The following is a 17,460-nucleotide window of genomic DNA, read 5'->3' as shown; positions in this document are numbered from 1 at the left end:
AGCAGAACTTGAGGTGCAGGATATAGACCAGGTTTGCATTATTAAATTATAAGACCACGTTAACTAAGAAAAAACCTCCTTTGCCTCTCCAAGAGCTAAATCTACACAAAATATATAAATGCAGAAAGGTGGATATTGGTTTTGAGTGTATATATGAATATATACAGTTGAATGTTTGTGTTTTGTTGTTTCTGAGGGGTGTTTTGGTTAGGTTGCTGTGCTGTTCTAAAATTTCCGACATAATTCTTAACCGGTGTTACTCTCATTAGTGAATGTATGGGAGGTCAGAGGTATCTGTGAATAAAGATGACACTACCACAGGCGTCATTATATAAGCTACAGGTCTTAACTTTATGAGGAGAATGGTTGTGAAGTTAGTGATAAGCTGTTGTTCTGTTTTTTTAACTAAAAACAACCATGGGAATCAGTTTATGATTCCTTCCCTAAGTATGAAGTGATTAAATTTGAATTTGATCAAAAGCTCTTCAGAACTACTTACGATACAAACCTAAGTGGCATTGTTAAAACCCCAAACCAACAGTGATAATTAGCCATTTAAAGTAGTGTATTGTTTCTTAACCTGATTAATTGCATGTGCATTCATTATAGTAATGAATACTATATTACTACTACTTGGTGTACTACTCAAACCCGCCTGTTTGTTGGGTTTTAATTGCAAAAATCTTAGATATATCTGTAGATAATACTGAAGAACTGATGGTCTGAGTTGCAAGATAGAAGCTGGTTTTATTGGGGTTTCTTTAATTATTGTAAGAATTTGAGTAGTAATGTAATTCTTTTCTGCTTAGGACTCTGAAATAGAGACATCTGTGTATATGTTAGATGATTTATAAAATGTTTTGACTGAATTCATAGTACTGCAATTTGAAATTTTAGAAGGAATGGAATTTTTAAGCCCTTGTTCAACTTTCTCTATCCTTGCAATTTGAAAGCAATTTTAAAAAGAGTAACTGATAGGCATGTCATGAAAAAAATTACTGGGAGGGAATGTGTTGAATATGAATTAGCAGGTACCATTTCCTTATGTATTTTGATGTTGTTGACTTAGGAGTTGCTTCACCTTAATATTTAAAAATGGGTCGGAACTACTGTTCTGCATTCTATCCATGTGAAAAAGAGAGTGGATGATTCTAAAGTTTGTCCACTTCTGCATATAAAACTGCTTTGATCTTTTTATTAAACTGGGTGGGAATGTGGTCACATTTTATATAGGACTGTCTCAAAAAACCCCAAAATAAATAATGCACCCCCCCAAACCTTCAATTAAAAAGATCACAAAATGGATAGGACTTGTTTTAATGATTCAAGATATCAATGTTAGAGTTGTTTTCTAGCTTGGCTTTGCCAACCTGATATTTCAAAGTTGTGTTCTCTTCTAGAACCTAGATACAAGACATAATTTTAGCTTTTTCTTTATACAAGTTCTTTTCTTAATGTCAGTTTATTAGAATTACCAATCTGATTCCAAGGTCAGGGTTTTTCCCCTGTGATCTCTCTAGATTGTATGCTGACAATTTACGTATTTTGATCAGTTCAACATCCATAATGTGGGCTTCACAGTCCTTCATCTGTCTTAAAATGCAATTGTATCTCCATTAATGTTAAATACAGCTTTTTTAGGTGCTTATAATGTTGGCATTAATTGGATTAAGGATTAAATACAGTAGCAAGTTTTTTTGCTACCATCATCTCTACTCAGAGTTTATTCATGGATGTAACAAGAACAGCGGTCTCGTTTTGAACTGGCCCCTCTCCTCCCAAATGAACAGTTGACTACGTTATTTATTTATTGGTATTAGCTTTTATCCAACTGGAGCCTTGGTCTTATGTAGAACAGCAGTTTTTAAACTGTGGTCCATGAGGGAGGAGTAAGTCATGCTTTTTTTTTTAATAGAATGTGTGATGATAATGCTTTTCGCTTTGTGAGGATTTCATCTTCACTGCTTTTGCTTGCCAAGAACTTTTGTGGGAAACTGAATATTTACTTCAAATTTTTCCTGAAAATCCTCTGTTATTCCTAAGACAGATCGTCACAGTGCAATGAGAGCTGTGCAGAGCTTCAGTCCCCAGGCTCCAGCATCCGCATCAGTAAGGGGTTTTGCTTGAGCTGTGTCTGTTGAGGGTCAGTGTCCATAGGCTGGAGCACAGTGCAACATTAGAAGTCTTTGCACTGCCTTCCTTTGCAGGACATAGTTTTGACTCTGGTATTTATCCAGACATCATCTTTAGCATGCATGCAGTCAGTAGCAAGGGGTATCCTTCCATTTCTTTCAGACATGGATAGGCTACATCCAGTTCCCTTCTTTATTTTGGTGGGAGCTGCAGAGAGACAGTAGCCAGAGAACAGTTGACGTGCTAGAATTACATTGTTGTAATATTTTGGTATCTATCCCTGAAGCAAGCAATAAGAAATAGGTAGAACTGGATGTGACTGTAGGGCTTTAGGGAGAGCAGTTGGGGTGAAAAAGGAGAAGTTAGAGAGACAGAAAGAAAGCAAGCAACACATTGAACTGAGTAAAGATAAAGATACGGGGATTTATAGAATAAATTGGAAAGCCAAATTAGAAAAAGGAGAACAAAGAAGTCTCAGAAAAGAATAGGTTTTTAATTCTCTTTTTGTATTATACTTCCAATAGATCTCCAAGTTAGGGAAGAAGGACTGGCTTTCAAAATATGTATTATGTTGCTGATGGCTAATTTTGGATCTAGTTGATGTTTTGGGGAACAAAAGGAGATGCCTTTCTAGATGTCTATGTATGTTACTGTCATTACAGAAGAGAATTGACGCAAACATAAATACCGATTATTATTATAAATAGATCTTAATACTATTTGTGCTACTTTAAACTGGGTTTACTGAGCTTGAAAAAAAGCTGTTTAGTGTTTGGTAAATGATACTGTGGGAATTAACAACCTAAGAAAGTCCCTCTTATGTCTCTAATTTAGTTCATTAAAATAGGTGGTTTCAACTTCTGATTTTTTTTTCCCCAGGTTATTTTTATGAACGCCCACTTAGTGCCAATCAGACTGCAGTGTTTCTTAGTGCCAATTTATCTTTGCAGAAACATCTGTGCTACTATAATTAATATTATTGTAATACGTCCATTTAAATACTTTATAGCTCAGTGCAGGTAATGCTACACATAACATAATGAGAAAGAAGTGAAGCATTCAGCATGAGAGATAATTCTTTTAACTAAATTAGTATGTTAAACTGCTAGAAAAAGAAAACCTGAAAATATTTAGTTAACATTTGGTCATTTCTAGTGCATGCATGTGTAACTCTTTTTGCTTCAGCGCATATGTCAGTGTATGGTTTTGGGTAGTCTTTGCTTTAGTAATGAGAGAGCAGCTTCATGCACTATACTCATTTTAGCCTTTTCGGCTCTCCAGTACATCAAAATTGCCTGGAGATTTTTTCTGGCCTCTGTTAGTGGGCTGGAACAATAAAAGTCTGGATTCACGCTTTTAGTGATTAGCATTGTACAATTCTGTTACTTTAAAGTGAGACATGAATTTTGTCTGATCTGTGGTCTTGCTACATCAACTGCTGCTTAAACTTTTGATATAAGCACCAATGTATTTTTGCAAATAGTTTTCTATGCATGGGACCTATGTGGGGTTTGGCAAGGATGTCCCAGAAAAAAATAAGAGGCCTGAGACTTACATGTATTTTCTTCTGTTTAGTAAGCACGTATCACTTAAATTGAATAGGAGGTGTCCCTGTAGTTTGGAGGAATCAGAGTTTACGTCTACAGCATCATAGTCAAAAATACACTTGATTTTTATTTCAAAAAATGAACTGTTGGTGAAGGTAGCTTTGATTTCATTTTCATGAATATAGAGTCAAGCCAATTCTGTTAAGAACAAATAAAAGAAAAATCAGTAGGAAGATTTTGCTCTTAGAAGCACAAGTTCAACCTTCACCACAGTTCAGGTTTAAAAACAGTTCTGATTTAAATAGTAAATTGGTGAAACTATTGCTAAGCATGAATACTTATAGGGAGATCAGTGAGATTTGATATAGTTACTGAAAATAAAAATGTGTCTTGAGAAGTATTGAAAGGCAAAATATTTTGCTAGTCCAGGATCCTGTCGATGTACTAGTTATTACAGAGATTTATTGTATACTGACTTGTTCAGAGAATGATTTTGACACTACCCTGGCTTTTGAAAATTAAGAAGAGCAACACAGGAATTTACGTAGTCCGTTATATCATTGGAGACCTCTGGTTATTAGTGGCCATGTAGTGACTTTATTCCTCACCTGATGAATGTGAGAATATGGTTTCATATCTTTTTGAAGACATGAATATTGGAAGAATATGTTTAAGTTGTACTAGGAAAATAAAAAAGGTTAACAATTAGTTTCCTACTCTAAGTGTTAATATTATTTTTAAATTATGTGGAGTTGAAATTCATTAGGGATTACATAGGAAGAAAATGTTAAGCCACACATTATACTTCATTGCAAGCACCTATGTTTTTATATTTTTTTTGTGTGTGGAAATAATACCAAAATATTTTAAAATGTTGTGTTTAAAGATGGAATCATGTGATTTCATTAAGAGCTGCATGTACCTGTTTTTGCACCTGCTTTTATCCATCAAGCAAAAGATGCTTTCAAATAGAGCTGGGGAGAACACACTGACAAAACGTTTTCTCACAAAGTAAACCAGACCAGTGGACATTCTTTTTAATTAAGCCTACTTGGCAGAGGGAGAAAAAAGCAGATTTTTTTTTAATATATTACAGTAGAATTGCCTCTGAGACACAATGTCATATGTCACATATTGTTAGCTGTAGAAAAAATAGCAACAACGTAACATTTGTTGCTGGCTTTATTTTCTTCTGTCAAGTGGTAATGAAAATGTGAACAGTCTAAAGGTGAAATCAGTAATTAGATGTGTACTTCAAACTGGTTGTTTACACAGTCTCATTTCTGGCCTACATACTGCATTTGGTCTGGGAAAGTAGTTTTAGTTTATCTGTACTAATTAAGTCTATTCAACTTTCAAATCTGTAATTGATGTCATTGATTATGTGTTTAAAATTACATCCTTGCCTTATTGTCAGCACATATGAAAAAGTCATGTTCGTATTTGCTGAGATCCATCTCTACTTAGAAATCAGGATAAAAGCAGGGGAAATGAGCTGTGGTTTTTAAAACTGGGCAAAAAAATGACATGCAACTTCTCTTCATTATGTTATAAAACGAAGTGTCACTCTTTGCTATCCCTTAAAACTATTAATTTTTAAAAAATCTCTTTAAAGAGCTTTTCAGTGATTTCCTATTTTTGTTTGGTAGAACTTTCAAACCAAAATTTACTTCCTCGTTAAAATGATCTGGCCTGCATTCACTGTTTGGGCGCTTAGAGTTTGGAGGGTTGTCTTTTTATGTATCATGCCAAGTTGTCATGCTGTGTCACAATACTGGGTATTACTATTAGAGACACGGGGCATGACACCTTATGCTTTACTGTAATGGTGGTGGTGTGTAAAAATGGCGTGGCAAGGCTGAGAGTGGGGGCCAGCATGAGTTGCCCGGGGAGTGTTCCACTGGGTGCGCTGTACGCGAGGGCCACAGCTGCTCCAGTGGAGATGGACTGGCTTTGTTTATAGGAACGTTCTAAATCTTATTCCAGGTTTTGACTCAGATGAAGAATTTGGGCCGTTCTGTCATCACACGCCGTTTCTAGGTGATGGTCTGGGATTGATGACTTTTGCCTTTTGTAAACTTTCTTTAATATTTCCTATGTTTGCACGTTTGCATGATAATGCAAGCTTTGGGCCTGTGGGGTGCTAAAGCAAGGGGAGAAAGGGCAAGGCAGGCATGTTGTCGCCAGAATTTATCCAAGCCTACAGACATGGATTTTGTTTGACAGAAATAAGTTAAATCAATCTCCAAAGAATATGGATTTTTGGGGGTTTTTTAAAGATGACAAATTAAATCCTAATGAATGCATCATTTACTCCTGTTCTGTGCAATTATGATCTGCATGGCATATTTCTATTATGTGGTGACTGATGTATTTTGGCAACCACACTGTATATCCATAGGTAATTACATCTGTGCTTGTTAGATTACGCTCCAGTGAAATCCAATGTAGAGAATAGCGTGCCTTAGTAATATATATATAACAAAAACTCAATTGATAAAAATAGTGTGGATTTATTGTTTTTCAAGTATGCAGATTACCATGAGGTTCTGCAAATGCTTGAGACAGTAAAACAGTATGAAATGAACAGTGCAGATTCCTGAGGAATCTGATGGCTTTAAGTCCATGGAAAATGCAAACCTTTTCACCGAGTTATTACTGTCATTGGTTGTGGCCCTGAATTCTCAAATGGCTTTCTGCAGATTTCATCAAGACCAATTTACTGTTCATATCAGCATTAGCTGGTCCAAACAAATCTGTCTTACTCTGCTGATAGGCAGAAAAAATTGCGTTGGGGTTGCCTTTGGATGCAGATGTGGGGAAGCCAACTAGTCAGAATTTATTTTACATCTGCTGATTGTCTTCAAAGCTGTGATGTAGAAACCTACATCCATTTCTCTAAATGAACCAGGATAATGGCTGTAATATAGCCTTTTAATTTTTATATATGTCCAGCTTTAAACATATCCTTATGTTACTTTTTTGCAGATCAGAGAGTAGCATCTTTTTGCACCTTGAATGATATGCAGCAAGCTCCGGGCTTGGAGGGAACACAAGAGCTACCTTTGGATGAGAGTCCCCCAGACGGAAAAGATTTCCTTGAGGCTACTGGGTATGTCAAAATTAAAGTGTATTTTTTTACAAAAATATTTTCTCTTAATAACAGGAGCTCAACTGTAGTATGCAATAACCTTAACTGCAGCAAGTGTCTCAGACCTTGGAAGAGGTGTTCCTACCTGCCTTTTGCAACTATTTGCTACTTGCAAATCCATAATTTTTCATTTATACAGAGGTAAATTAATGAAGAGAATCTGCAACAGAGGACTGCAGGAAACTTTTATGCCAAACTGCCCCATTCTTCAAATTCTTCCCAATGCTCTGGGAGAGATTATCTTTTTTTCTCTCTCTCCCCGCCCCCCGCTCGCTGCTATGAGGACTATACTTGTTAAAACCACAGAGATTCAGCAGCATAATCGGTCCACTAGCACGCTTTAAAATAAAAGTACATCTTTGATTAGTTTTGCTCTTCAGCTGCAGGAATGGAAGAACAGGAAATGGAGGGAAACTTGCTTGTTAGACTATCACATTTTAATTTGAAACAATTTTACACAAATTAACTTACTTACATGGTAAAGCGCATTTATTGTAATGACTTCTAAGTCCACATCTTTCCCCGGCCTAGTGATCAGTAAGTATTGCAAAAGACTAAGACATTCCACTTTCAGCATCGGCAAATCTGTCAGATTTGTGCACTTGCATGAAGCAGCTGATTCAGCTTTGTATATAAAGCTTCTCTCTTCAGCTTCTCTCTCCTAGGCAAAATGATTCACATTGTGGCTAATTTCATCTACAACTGTCTCCCACAGTGCTCATTGTCAGACAGGAAACAGAAGCTATTCTGAGTATGTTCCTTCAGTCATGCATTTGATTAACCTGTGGCAATATTTCATATGTTTTGACCTTTAAACAAAATGTTTGTCTCCATAAAGCCATAGGTTTATCCTTTACTGGAAATGACACAACTGCAGGCCAGACAAAAGAACTCTTAACAGCTCTTTTTATTTACCATAATTGCTGCTGCAGCTTGCTTCAGATTAGTACGGTCCTTATCAGAAAGCAGCTTGTTAACAAATGTGCTCGGCACACCAGTTAGCAGCAAGTTTGACTTGCACTGTGAGGGTATGTGCACGTAATACCTAAACCATTCCTTCTTAAAGTCATCATAATTTCTGCATGATTTGCATGAGAGGCAGTGTCATATTGCAGATATTGCAGCAATGGGTTTATGTTCCAGTAATAGTCTTTTGCTGATGCTGGTTTTGTCCATGTTTTCCTAACTATGCCTAAACTGATTTGTTTCCTTTGCTATCACTAAAAGTGTTACTCTGCAAAAGCTGGAGGAGAAAATGTTTCTGACTAACCCAGAGTGAAGGTAGTGGTTTACTTTACAGGGAACATGCTCCGAGTACTCTGACTGGAAAAGTAAACCAGCTAGAAGTCATCCTCCGGCAACTACAAACTGACCTGAGAAAGGTAAGAGATCTTTAACAATATTATTACTCTGCAGTTGTAGCAGTTACATTTTTATGCCAAGTTCATCAAGGGCTTGAAAAAAGCACATCAGTCAAAGTAGATGGGTGTAATGAACGAATGGTGGAGCCCACTGGTTGATCCAGTCGGATCACTGAGGTGGTCTACACTTCTACACTGAGGTGCAGAAGGTCCTGTGGGAATGATCATGTGAACAAGCTGCCCCAAGGCTAACTAGTTTATGGGTCTTTACTCCAGAATAACTGTCCTACATATAGTCATACCCCCGAAGGAATGAGGCACTTTAGCTCCATTTATGGTACCTTGGATTTAACAAAGGATACGGACACTTTTGTTGTGTATGACATATTTGTCATCCTTGTTGCCTTGTGGTATCCTGATCATATAACAATGACTTGCTTTGTACCTCATTTGCTGTCTAATTTCTGAGCTGGAGACAATGCCAGAACTGGTAGAAATGAGACTGCTTTTGGTAAGAAAATAATCACGTTAAGGGAAAATCTTGAAATTAGATATTTTTCTTCCTTAACATATGCTCAAAACCAAATCCTTATGGCTTGGGCTCTCACAAGTGATTTGTAATAGCTAAACGCTTCTTATCCTTTTAAGTGCTTGAATTTTTTTGTTAAATGGAGTAAACTCCTATGATTTTTGTGTTAAAGTAGCATCTAGTTTTCTTTTTAGCTTGCAATATTTTCTCAGAATGAATGAGGTAGTTGGACCATATTTGGAGAATTAACTTAGAGTTAGTAGTTGTCAGAAAGGATTAGGGAGCTCAACAAAATATATCTGCATGACTTGCACAGAAATATTAACAACAAAAATAAATGCTGTCGTCGCAACTAGTCGCTTTACTCAACGTGTATCTTTGTTAACCAGGAAAAACAGGACAAGGCAGTTCTCCAAGCGGAGGTGCAGCATCTGAGACAAGATAACATGAGACTTCAGGAGGAGTCTCAAACAGCAGCTGCTCAACTGAGGAAATTTACAGAATGGTTTTTCAATACAATAGACAAAAAATCCTAATGACTGGGCCCCTGGAAAATACTTATTTGAACAATGTAACAGCTGTATTTTTTTAATTAGCTGGGTAATAATTTCACTGTGTTCACAATCCATTTTAGGTGTTTCTGCTACATTCTCTATCCAGCTTTATTCATTTGAAGAGGAGAGAGAACTGTGGTAATCCGTCTTTAAATTCATATGAAGAAAGCAGAGGATAGCAGATATTTGTTCGTGTGCAGATGAATGTAAAAAATCCTTAGTGTCATTTTAGACATTTTTAGAAGATGCTCTGGCTGGGGCTTGCCTGAAGAGGAATATTTGGGGTTTTAGTTCCTGCATTTCAGGTGCGCTGGTGAAGATGTTAAAGCAATTTACATTAGCTTGGGCTTCAGTATTGTAAGATAAAAAGAATAACCAGACATATACTTTAATGTTTAAAAGGTGCTCTATTTTTTTGTATGTACAGTAGTTTTATTTCCACAGTCCACATTGTCATAGCAATAAGAATGGAGGTATAGTGAATAGTCACAAAGCTGTGTTTATAAAATGTTAGCACTGATGTGTTTAACACTAGTTTGGATGCAGATACGTTAGAGATTATTTATTTGCAAGAACAAATGGTGCCTGAATATAAACAGTGTTCTGATTTTCTAAAAATACACATGCCTTGTAAACGGCTCACCAGGGTTAGCCCGCTCCCAACTTCAGTTACTTTTGTATAGTTGATGTTCAGCTAAACAGTTATACTGCTTAACTATTGAAATCATGTATGGTGTGAGCCAGCCAATCAGTTGTACAATGCCAAATTTGTTTATCTTTGTACAGAAGCTTTGATCAAGTGTCTTGTATTTAACACCTTTATTTAAGCTTATTTAACCTTAACTTGTTGTTTTTATAAAGTTTGTTTTATCTGCACTATGGTGAGGTCAGTTGGTTGCAAGTTGTAATATTTTTAGCTTGCCAAGACTGTACTGAGGAGTTCTAGAAAATTCTAACAATTGGATGCTGCTAGTACACAATTGATTTGTTTGTATGCTTTAACATTTTTAACTGTTTAATTTGAAATGAACATACATCCTGCTTTTTTAATAAATGTCAAAAATCTAAACCCGAATTATTATCTCTTGTATTATCTGGCGTCAGTGATAGCTCAGGGTCCTGTTCAGCCCACTCCCTAGGTTCTTGATCAAGAGACAGTCCGACCCCCAGAGCTCTCACAATTACTTGTGCAGTCGAGGGGCTGTCAGCATTATCAGAGTTGATCTCTTTGGTGTGTCCTGTCCTGGAGCTAAGGAGGTGCCTTCATGGGTCAAGGAACAAGAGCTGGTTTGACTGCTCACAGGCAGTCGTTAGAGACCTAGGAGAAGAAACCTGCTTTCCCCAAAAATACTTCCTAAGGAAAGTGTTCAAAAGGGGTCCAGTTTTCTCATTTTTATTTTACATTAATAGTAGCAGCAAGTAGCTTCTCATCTTCTTGTGCCTGCAGTTGAGGATTTGATTGCAGTGTTGGCATATGCAAGACGTTTTGTGTACAGTACTGAGTTTAAAGTCTGCTCCAAAAAAAGTACAGTTTTGCAAAATGAAATGAAGCGAATGAGCACATTTGGTGTTATCCCTCTGAGAGGAAAAAAAAATAGGTTCAAGATCATGGTTGTATCCCAGTTTCAGCAGCTGAATGCATCCAGGCAAACCTGCAGAACATTGTTGAATAGTTAAAAAATATATTCAACGAATGCAAGTAAAATTCTGTATCCATTGTTAGTGCACGTTGGCTAAGAAATGTTTTGTAAGTTGAACAAATGTTCAACTTTGCCTCTGCTGTGACAATTGTTCTGAATGACTGCTCTTAGGAAAGGTTACACATGGGCAGAGAATCAAGGCTTTGGTAGCCTTACATTCAAACAAAAAAGACTATTTTGTCTTTGTATTTTTCATCAAAAACTCTGACTCTGACTACCATCAATATCCATTAAGCTGTATTAACGTAATTAAACATGGCAGTCGTGTTACTCTAGATTCTGATTCAAACACCTTGCAGGAGTCGTTAGCAAACCCACCTGGCTGGAGACCTTGCCAAACAGCAGTGCTGGATAACTTGGGCGATTTGTCCATGAACACGTTTCTGTGAGGATTGGTTTGTCTGCTTTGGAAAGCCGTGCTAACCCGAAATGAACTGGAGAATACGCTTGTTCTGAAGGGACGCTGTTAGGTTTGTGTCAGAGTTTATAGTCCGGTATTCATCCTAGCTCTTTATTTCTCCGTTTTTGAAAATAAGCGTTACTCTAACAACCTGCACAGAAAGGATTTTCAGCAGTTAGCTTTCTTTTACCATCTGGTTGAAAACATTTTATTTCCAAAAGTGACAGAAAACTTTTTGTCTACAAACCTCTTACTGCCTTTGCTGACAAAAGCAGTTGTGTTGGAGGCATGTGGTTCTTCCTTCAGTAACTTTCACTATGGGAAAAATTTTTTAGTCTGGCTGTTATTGTTTTAATGACATGTGAATACAATATTTATCAGAGACCATAATACGGCTTTGGCATAGGTAAAGGATGTTTAATTGGGCATTGTAATTAACTGTTTTTTAAGAATAATCCTCTTGGAGACATTTTGCTGACAAAAATGCCCGTTTTAGACACGTGGAGGCACAGGCTAAGTCTACGTAAGCAACTAGTGTGGAGCACTAGGAAAATTTAGTGTTGCTAACCCAGGTTTTGGGGGTGGGAGGAGATCTTTCAGGCTTACTCTTGTCCGGTGCCGTGACCGAACAGCTCTTAGTGGGTTAGGTGGGCTCTGGCTGAGCTTTGTCGGGAAGCTCTGTGCTCTAAAACCAATCCATGTGAACCAAAGCAGAGTGGGGAGGACTGAGAAATTCACATCGAAGACATGCTTGTGATCTGAATTAAAACACTAGCATAGAAGTGTTTTAAATGTCAACAAAGCCTTCCCAGCACAGCAGGCTGTGCTGTGAAGCACTGAGATGCAGAAGCCAAACACGTGAGCCAACGCGAGTGTTTACTTCTGTAAAAGGGACAAACACAAACCATAGCAAAATTACAAAATGCTCTGCTTCTGCCTTGAAAGTGGCACCCTAATTTATATGTAGATCTTTATTGAAGGGATCCTCACTGAGACATTTCTCAGAATGTGGACTATATTTTATTATGTATAGTTTTTTCTGAGACCACTATTACAAACATAAGGAATAATTTTCGGTATTTTTTTCTGTTCCTGAGAGCATAGTCATACTGTGGTTTAGGCATGTGATAGCTTTATACAGAAGCTATCTATGTCCTCTGTGTATCATTTAATGTAAATTCTCCAAGTAGTTCATCTTTTTTTGTGCCTAACATCCAGTTATGTGGGAAAAATGTTTAAAATATTTGTAATACAGACTAGCTTGTTGTAGGACAGTTGCTTAGGAAAACAATTTTCAATCTGGAAAAAAAGACGACCATTGCTATGTGCATTATGTTGCTGCAGCATTTCTTGAGCTCTCTGTGCTGACTGGTTCCAATACATAAGAAAGTCAGTGAAATTCGGGAATTGGTGTTGTACAATCAGAAACCATCAGAACCATTAATTATTGCCAAAACCAGCCACTCTTCCCTTCCACAGCAAAGACTAGAAGAAAAAAAATGTCTTTCAACTCAAAAGCAAACAAAAGCCTGCTTCTGCATGTTTGGGAGCAGATTATGCAAAGTGAGAGGGAAAGGTATACTTTAGCAACCCTGCAAATAAATTTGCCAGGAACATAAATCTCACTCTCAGCTGTTTTCTCTATGCACACCGGTTGTGTTTTTCATTCCCTGCACTTCCTTTATTTCACCCCCTCGCTGTGTTCCCTGGCTTTTCTCTCAAGAAGAACCCAAAGGCACGTGAGCCAGAAGGAAAACTTCTGCAACAGATCCCTGCCCTGGGCAGCCAGGGACAAGTCTTTGTGGGTTTGGACAGAGCCACAGAGACGTGGGGCCTAAACAGCTTGCAGTCTTTGCCCCTACCTTGTGCCCCACAGTGGCTGCCCAGCAGAAAGCGAGGCAGGCACAATTCCATCCAGCCTTGCAAATGTAAATCTTGGTGATTTTGCAGACTCTGAAGTCACTCGCTGTCTTACCACAGTACTGGCTTTCTGAATTGGTTTTTGAGTCACGAGTAAAGCAACCAGGCAAGAATGTGTATTTCCAAAATAACCGTATCTAGCAGATTTCCAAAACCTTCACCTGGGAAGCAATTAAAAAAAAAAAAGGGGGAGTGGGAGATAGAGAAGATATTTTCTTAGGTTTTGTTTTGATTCTCCTTTCAGACAGAAAACCAACACTGCTGGCTGTTGCACCAACTTATGGCGGGGCATAGCAGGACCAGAGAATGGAATGACCAGGCCAGATTGCCCATAGCCTTCCATTTTAGAAATCACTGGGGGGTTTCAAACATATTGGTGTTGGAATCCTATTTATTTTATTGACTACTCTAGGGAAATAGTTCTATGTCCTTTGTTCCATTTTTTGAACGTGCAAGCCTCTTTCCTCCACTAAGCATGGATATTTAAAGGCTTCTTTGCTATATAGCATCACAGAGTTAATCTAGTAAGAGTCATATTGACCTTGTCCTCATCGGAACAAACTGGGGCTGACACATGAACAATACAAATGTGTTTGTTTTGCAGAAAGGGTATAAATCTATTTTCATGGTTGTGTTCCTGCTACACAATAGCAAATCATTAAATCTCAAAAACTGAAAAACAACAGGTGGGTTTTTTCTGACCAATGTCATAAAAAAATGCTATTGAATATGCTGCCGATATCAGTTCAGGCGTCCTTCAGCTGGAGGTGTTTAAATAAATCTGAGGAGAGATGATGCAGAGTAAGGAGACAAAGACATGACGTGTGAGAAAGTGGGACATGGGAAGTGCCCCAGTAGTAATGGTGGACAAGATATGAGTTGTACTTTTATTGATGATAGATGACTCCATATCCAGAGACTAGGACTTCAATAAAATAGGAAATTTTCATGTAAGTTGTTCTTCTTTTGTAAATCCACTGTTTGGAACCCAGAAAGCAATTGTGAGAATACCTCCGGAAAAACTTTTGTCATGAGTTAGCCCTGACCAGAAACCTGGGAGAAGGTCTGCAGTACTTGGACGGTTATGACGTAATATCTAAGCAGTGGGGCTTGGTTATGCCAAAGGCAAATTTAATGTTCTGGAAGCTCACTCCTTTTCATCTTTGTTTCCTATTTTGAAACTGGTGAATGTGTGTGACTGTTTGAATGACCAAAGCTGTTACGAATAGACTAAGTGACCCTAGGGTTGTCCAGTAATAAATACTAGTCTGGTCACCTGAGGTTCTCTTTACCACTAACACTGTAGTCTCGCTTTCAGCTCAGGCATAACTTTGATAGGTAATATTTTCTGAAGAATTTTTTGTGGAAACCTGAGATATCTGCATTCTCATCAATGCTGTATTTCTCCCTCTACATAGACATTTTATTTGAGATGATGGATGTTGCTTTCACAAACCCAAGACACGGTGTTTCTTTTCAACCAAAAGTATTTCTCTTGTGTGTCAGAACAGTGCTCCAGGAAGTATGTTCTAGCAGTAGTGCAGCTTCAAGCTGTTTGTGCTCAAGGTTGACTATCTTCTGCCACACAGCTCCCAGATTCTTGGTCTTCCCTTCCTTTGCAAAGAGCTGAGTTTCTCAGCAGGCGTTTCAGTAAAAGTAAGTACAAAACAAAAAACCCCTTCAGACTTGCAATGTCTTAATTTTGTAGGAAACACAGTTGAAAGGTACAAATATCCTGTCTTGTCCTTTTCTGTGCCTTCTCTTGTCAAGAAGCTTAAAAAAGGAACTTCAGGGTGGCTCAGCGCTTGAACAATTCGAAGCCTGTTTGCTGAAATGCTTGTGTGTGAGTAGGGGATCTTAAACATAGCACTAATTAATATAAAAATTTGTTCAATATGCTTTTGGACTGCATACAAACCTGAAACAACCTTGTTTTCAGTGAGGGAAATGCAATTCCACCAATTGCAGTCCACATTGGCTTGGACAATGAGGGATGAGTAATCTGCCATTCAGAGAAAGCAAGCAATGGGCTCATTCCTATGTATTTTAGTGTTATGTAGCCAACAGAAGCCGTGTATCATTCAGCCAGAAAAGCTCCAAGTGGCACCATTAAATTGGGCTGTGCTTTGTGGGCTGGGTGGCTGATTTCTTTGAAAATGTCAGCAAATATATTCAGTTCCTCTCAGGATTAATACCATTGAAATCACTGAAGAGAGTAAAACTGGGAAAAAGAATCAGTCTCTGTGTATGGAATGGTGAACTACATCCAGACCATGTTTAAGAATGAGATCAAGTGATTAGGCCAAAAACAGGATATGAAAATAAAATTGAAGTCTGTCTTTATTAACCATGACCTCAGTAGTCCACAGTTTTTTGGCTCATTGATTTCTAATGTTAATGTGGTTTAAACCTCTTACTAAGCTCTGAAGAATGCTCTTTCAACAGAACCATATCTATTAAATGAGTCATTTGCTCTTTAAAACTAGATAGCTTCACAGCACAGCATGCAGTAAGCCTCCTAACGTCTCACCAATTGTCCAGCCTGATTGTTGATATTTATACAGAGAAACTTTAAAGGGATGTTGACAGGAGAGTTTCATCATCTCTAAATAGCCTTATTAAGGTTCAAGCATAAAATCCTCTTGGATTCTTGAAGTGTGAATTCTTGCTAAGACTTTGTGTAGGTACCTTCCTTCCCAGTCTGTCTGAGTGAGTTTGTTATTGCAGAGCAACCCAGAGTTGTTCAGCTGCTGATTTTTTTTCTTTTTCTTTTTGATATAAAACAAACATGAAATAAGAAAATACTCTGAAAGACTAAGGCTAGAAAGTAAAATCAATCTTCAGACAGGCACAAATGAGCATCCTTTTTAAATGTTTTTAGAACATCATAGAAATGCTTTAATAATCCTCTTAGAGAGAAAATGAGAGAAATAACGAGGCTTGCATATTTAACAGGCCAGTGTATAATTCCTGGATGCACCACAGGTTCCCTGCCAAGCCATGCAGACAGGGAACCACATTGCAGTGAATGGCTAACGATATGCTCATAATGACTTGTCCACATGTTTTACAAGAAATGTTACAAATTCCCTCCATAAAAATCACTATTTCTCATCTCTAGGAAAATTCTCAGAAATACCCAAGCTGCATTTTTTTTAAGTGATGAGGAAAAGCTCACATTGTTAATGGCATGAACCTCTTAGTCAGTGTTGTGAATGAGAGTGAGGTTACTAAGCTGTGCTGACAGGGAACAGATGCTCAGAGGCATTAGAGGCACAGACATACCTGCACCTTTTCCTTGAAGGGAATAGGCCTGAAATATCAAAAGCGCTTCCAATCTCTAGTGCTTTTGATTTTATGAGAATGCAGATGAGAGCAAGGTGACTGCTGACAGAGATAGTCTGATTTTCTGATGGACACAGATTTTTTTCCTAGTGTTCACAACCAAATCTTTGCCCCCTGCCCATCAGGGCTGACTTTTTCCTCTTGCTCATCTGTGGAGCTTTGAGCAGCTTCCCGGGTTGCGCGTTCCTGTCTGGCACCCGAGGAAAGTGTCATTTCCCCGGCAGCCTGCAGGTTATTTGTGAGTCTTTTTGTTACAGCCAAGTCTCCTGTTCCTTTCGGGAGTCTCCCGCCAGCCTGCAGGCTCCCTGCGCTCCCTTCCCCACCTGCCTCTGGTGGCTTTCACCTGCCCCATGTGCCGCAGAAACCTGCTTGCTTGCGTGCCAGAGTAAAGCAGCCTGCCTTTCTGCTGTCCTCCTACAGCCTTTTAAACTGTCCGTAACACACAACACACATGCGGTAAAGAGTGAACAAACACAAGAGATACCATCTATCCTTCCCTCTTACCTAAGTGTTCTTGAAACATTTGCTTGCAGTCGCATAATGCTAATGCTGGGAAATCTGGTGGTACCAGTACTGAGCAAACGCTGTGGACTGCAGCTGGAAATGCAGGAAATAAAGTGGGTTTGAAAAAATGTAAACAACTTAGTCTCATTAAAGTCATCTACAGGAAGAAGCAGCACAAGAAACGTCATAGAATCACAGAATGGTTTGGGTTGGAAGAGACCATTTAAGGTGATCTAGTCCAACCCCCCTGCAATAAGCAGGGACAGCTTCAACTAGACCAGGTTGCTCAGAGCCCCATCCAACCTGACCTGGAATG

At 38.3% G+C, this 17,460-nt stretch overlaps 1 protein-coding gene across 1 annotated transcript in view; it reads left to right on the top strand.

The window, feature by feature from the left end:
• SIPA1L2 (signal-induced proliferation-associated 1 like 2) overlaps window positions 1-9,746 on the top strand; it is a gene marked incomplete at its 5' end in the record, with an annotated part of 71,508 nt that extends 61,762 nt beyond the window's left edge. Inside the window, 4 exons of the mRNA XM_010285884.1 lie at window positions 5,667-5,720; window positions 6,669-6,792; window positions 8,132-8,213; window positions 9,111-9,746. Of these exons, the coding sequence (XP_010284186.1) occupies window positions 5,667-5,720; window positions 6,669-6,792; window positions 8,132-8,213; window positions 9,111-9,257 (407 nt within the window). The remainder of the gene's footprint in view (window positions 1-5,666; window positions 5,721-6,668; window positions 6,793-8,131; window positions 8,214-9,110) is intronic.
• Between the last annotated feature and the right edge of the window lie 7,714 nt (window positions 9,747-17,460).

This window comes from Phaethon lepturus, unplaced genomic scaffold (assembly GCF_000687285.1).
Source record: "Phaethon lepturus isolate BGI_N335 unplaced genomic scaffold, ASM68728v1 scaffold12604, whole genome shotgun sequence".
Lineage (NCBI taxonomy): Eukaryota > Metazoa > Chordata > Aves > Phaethontiformes > Phaethontidae > Phaethon > Phaethon lepturus.
This window is presented reverse-complemented; position numbering and strand designations above follow the sequence as displayed.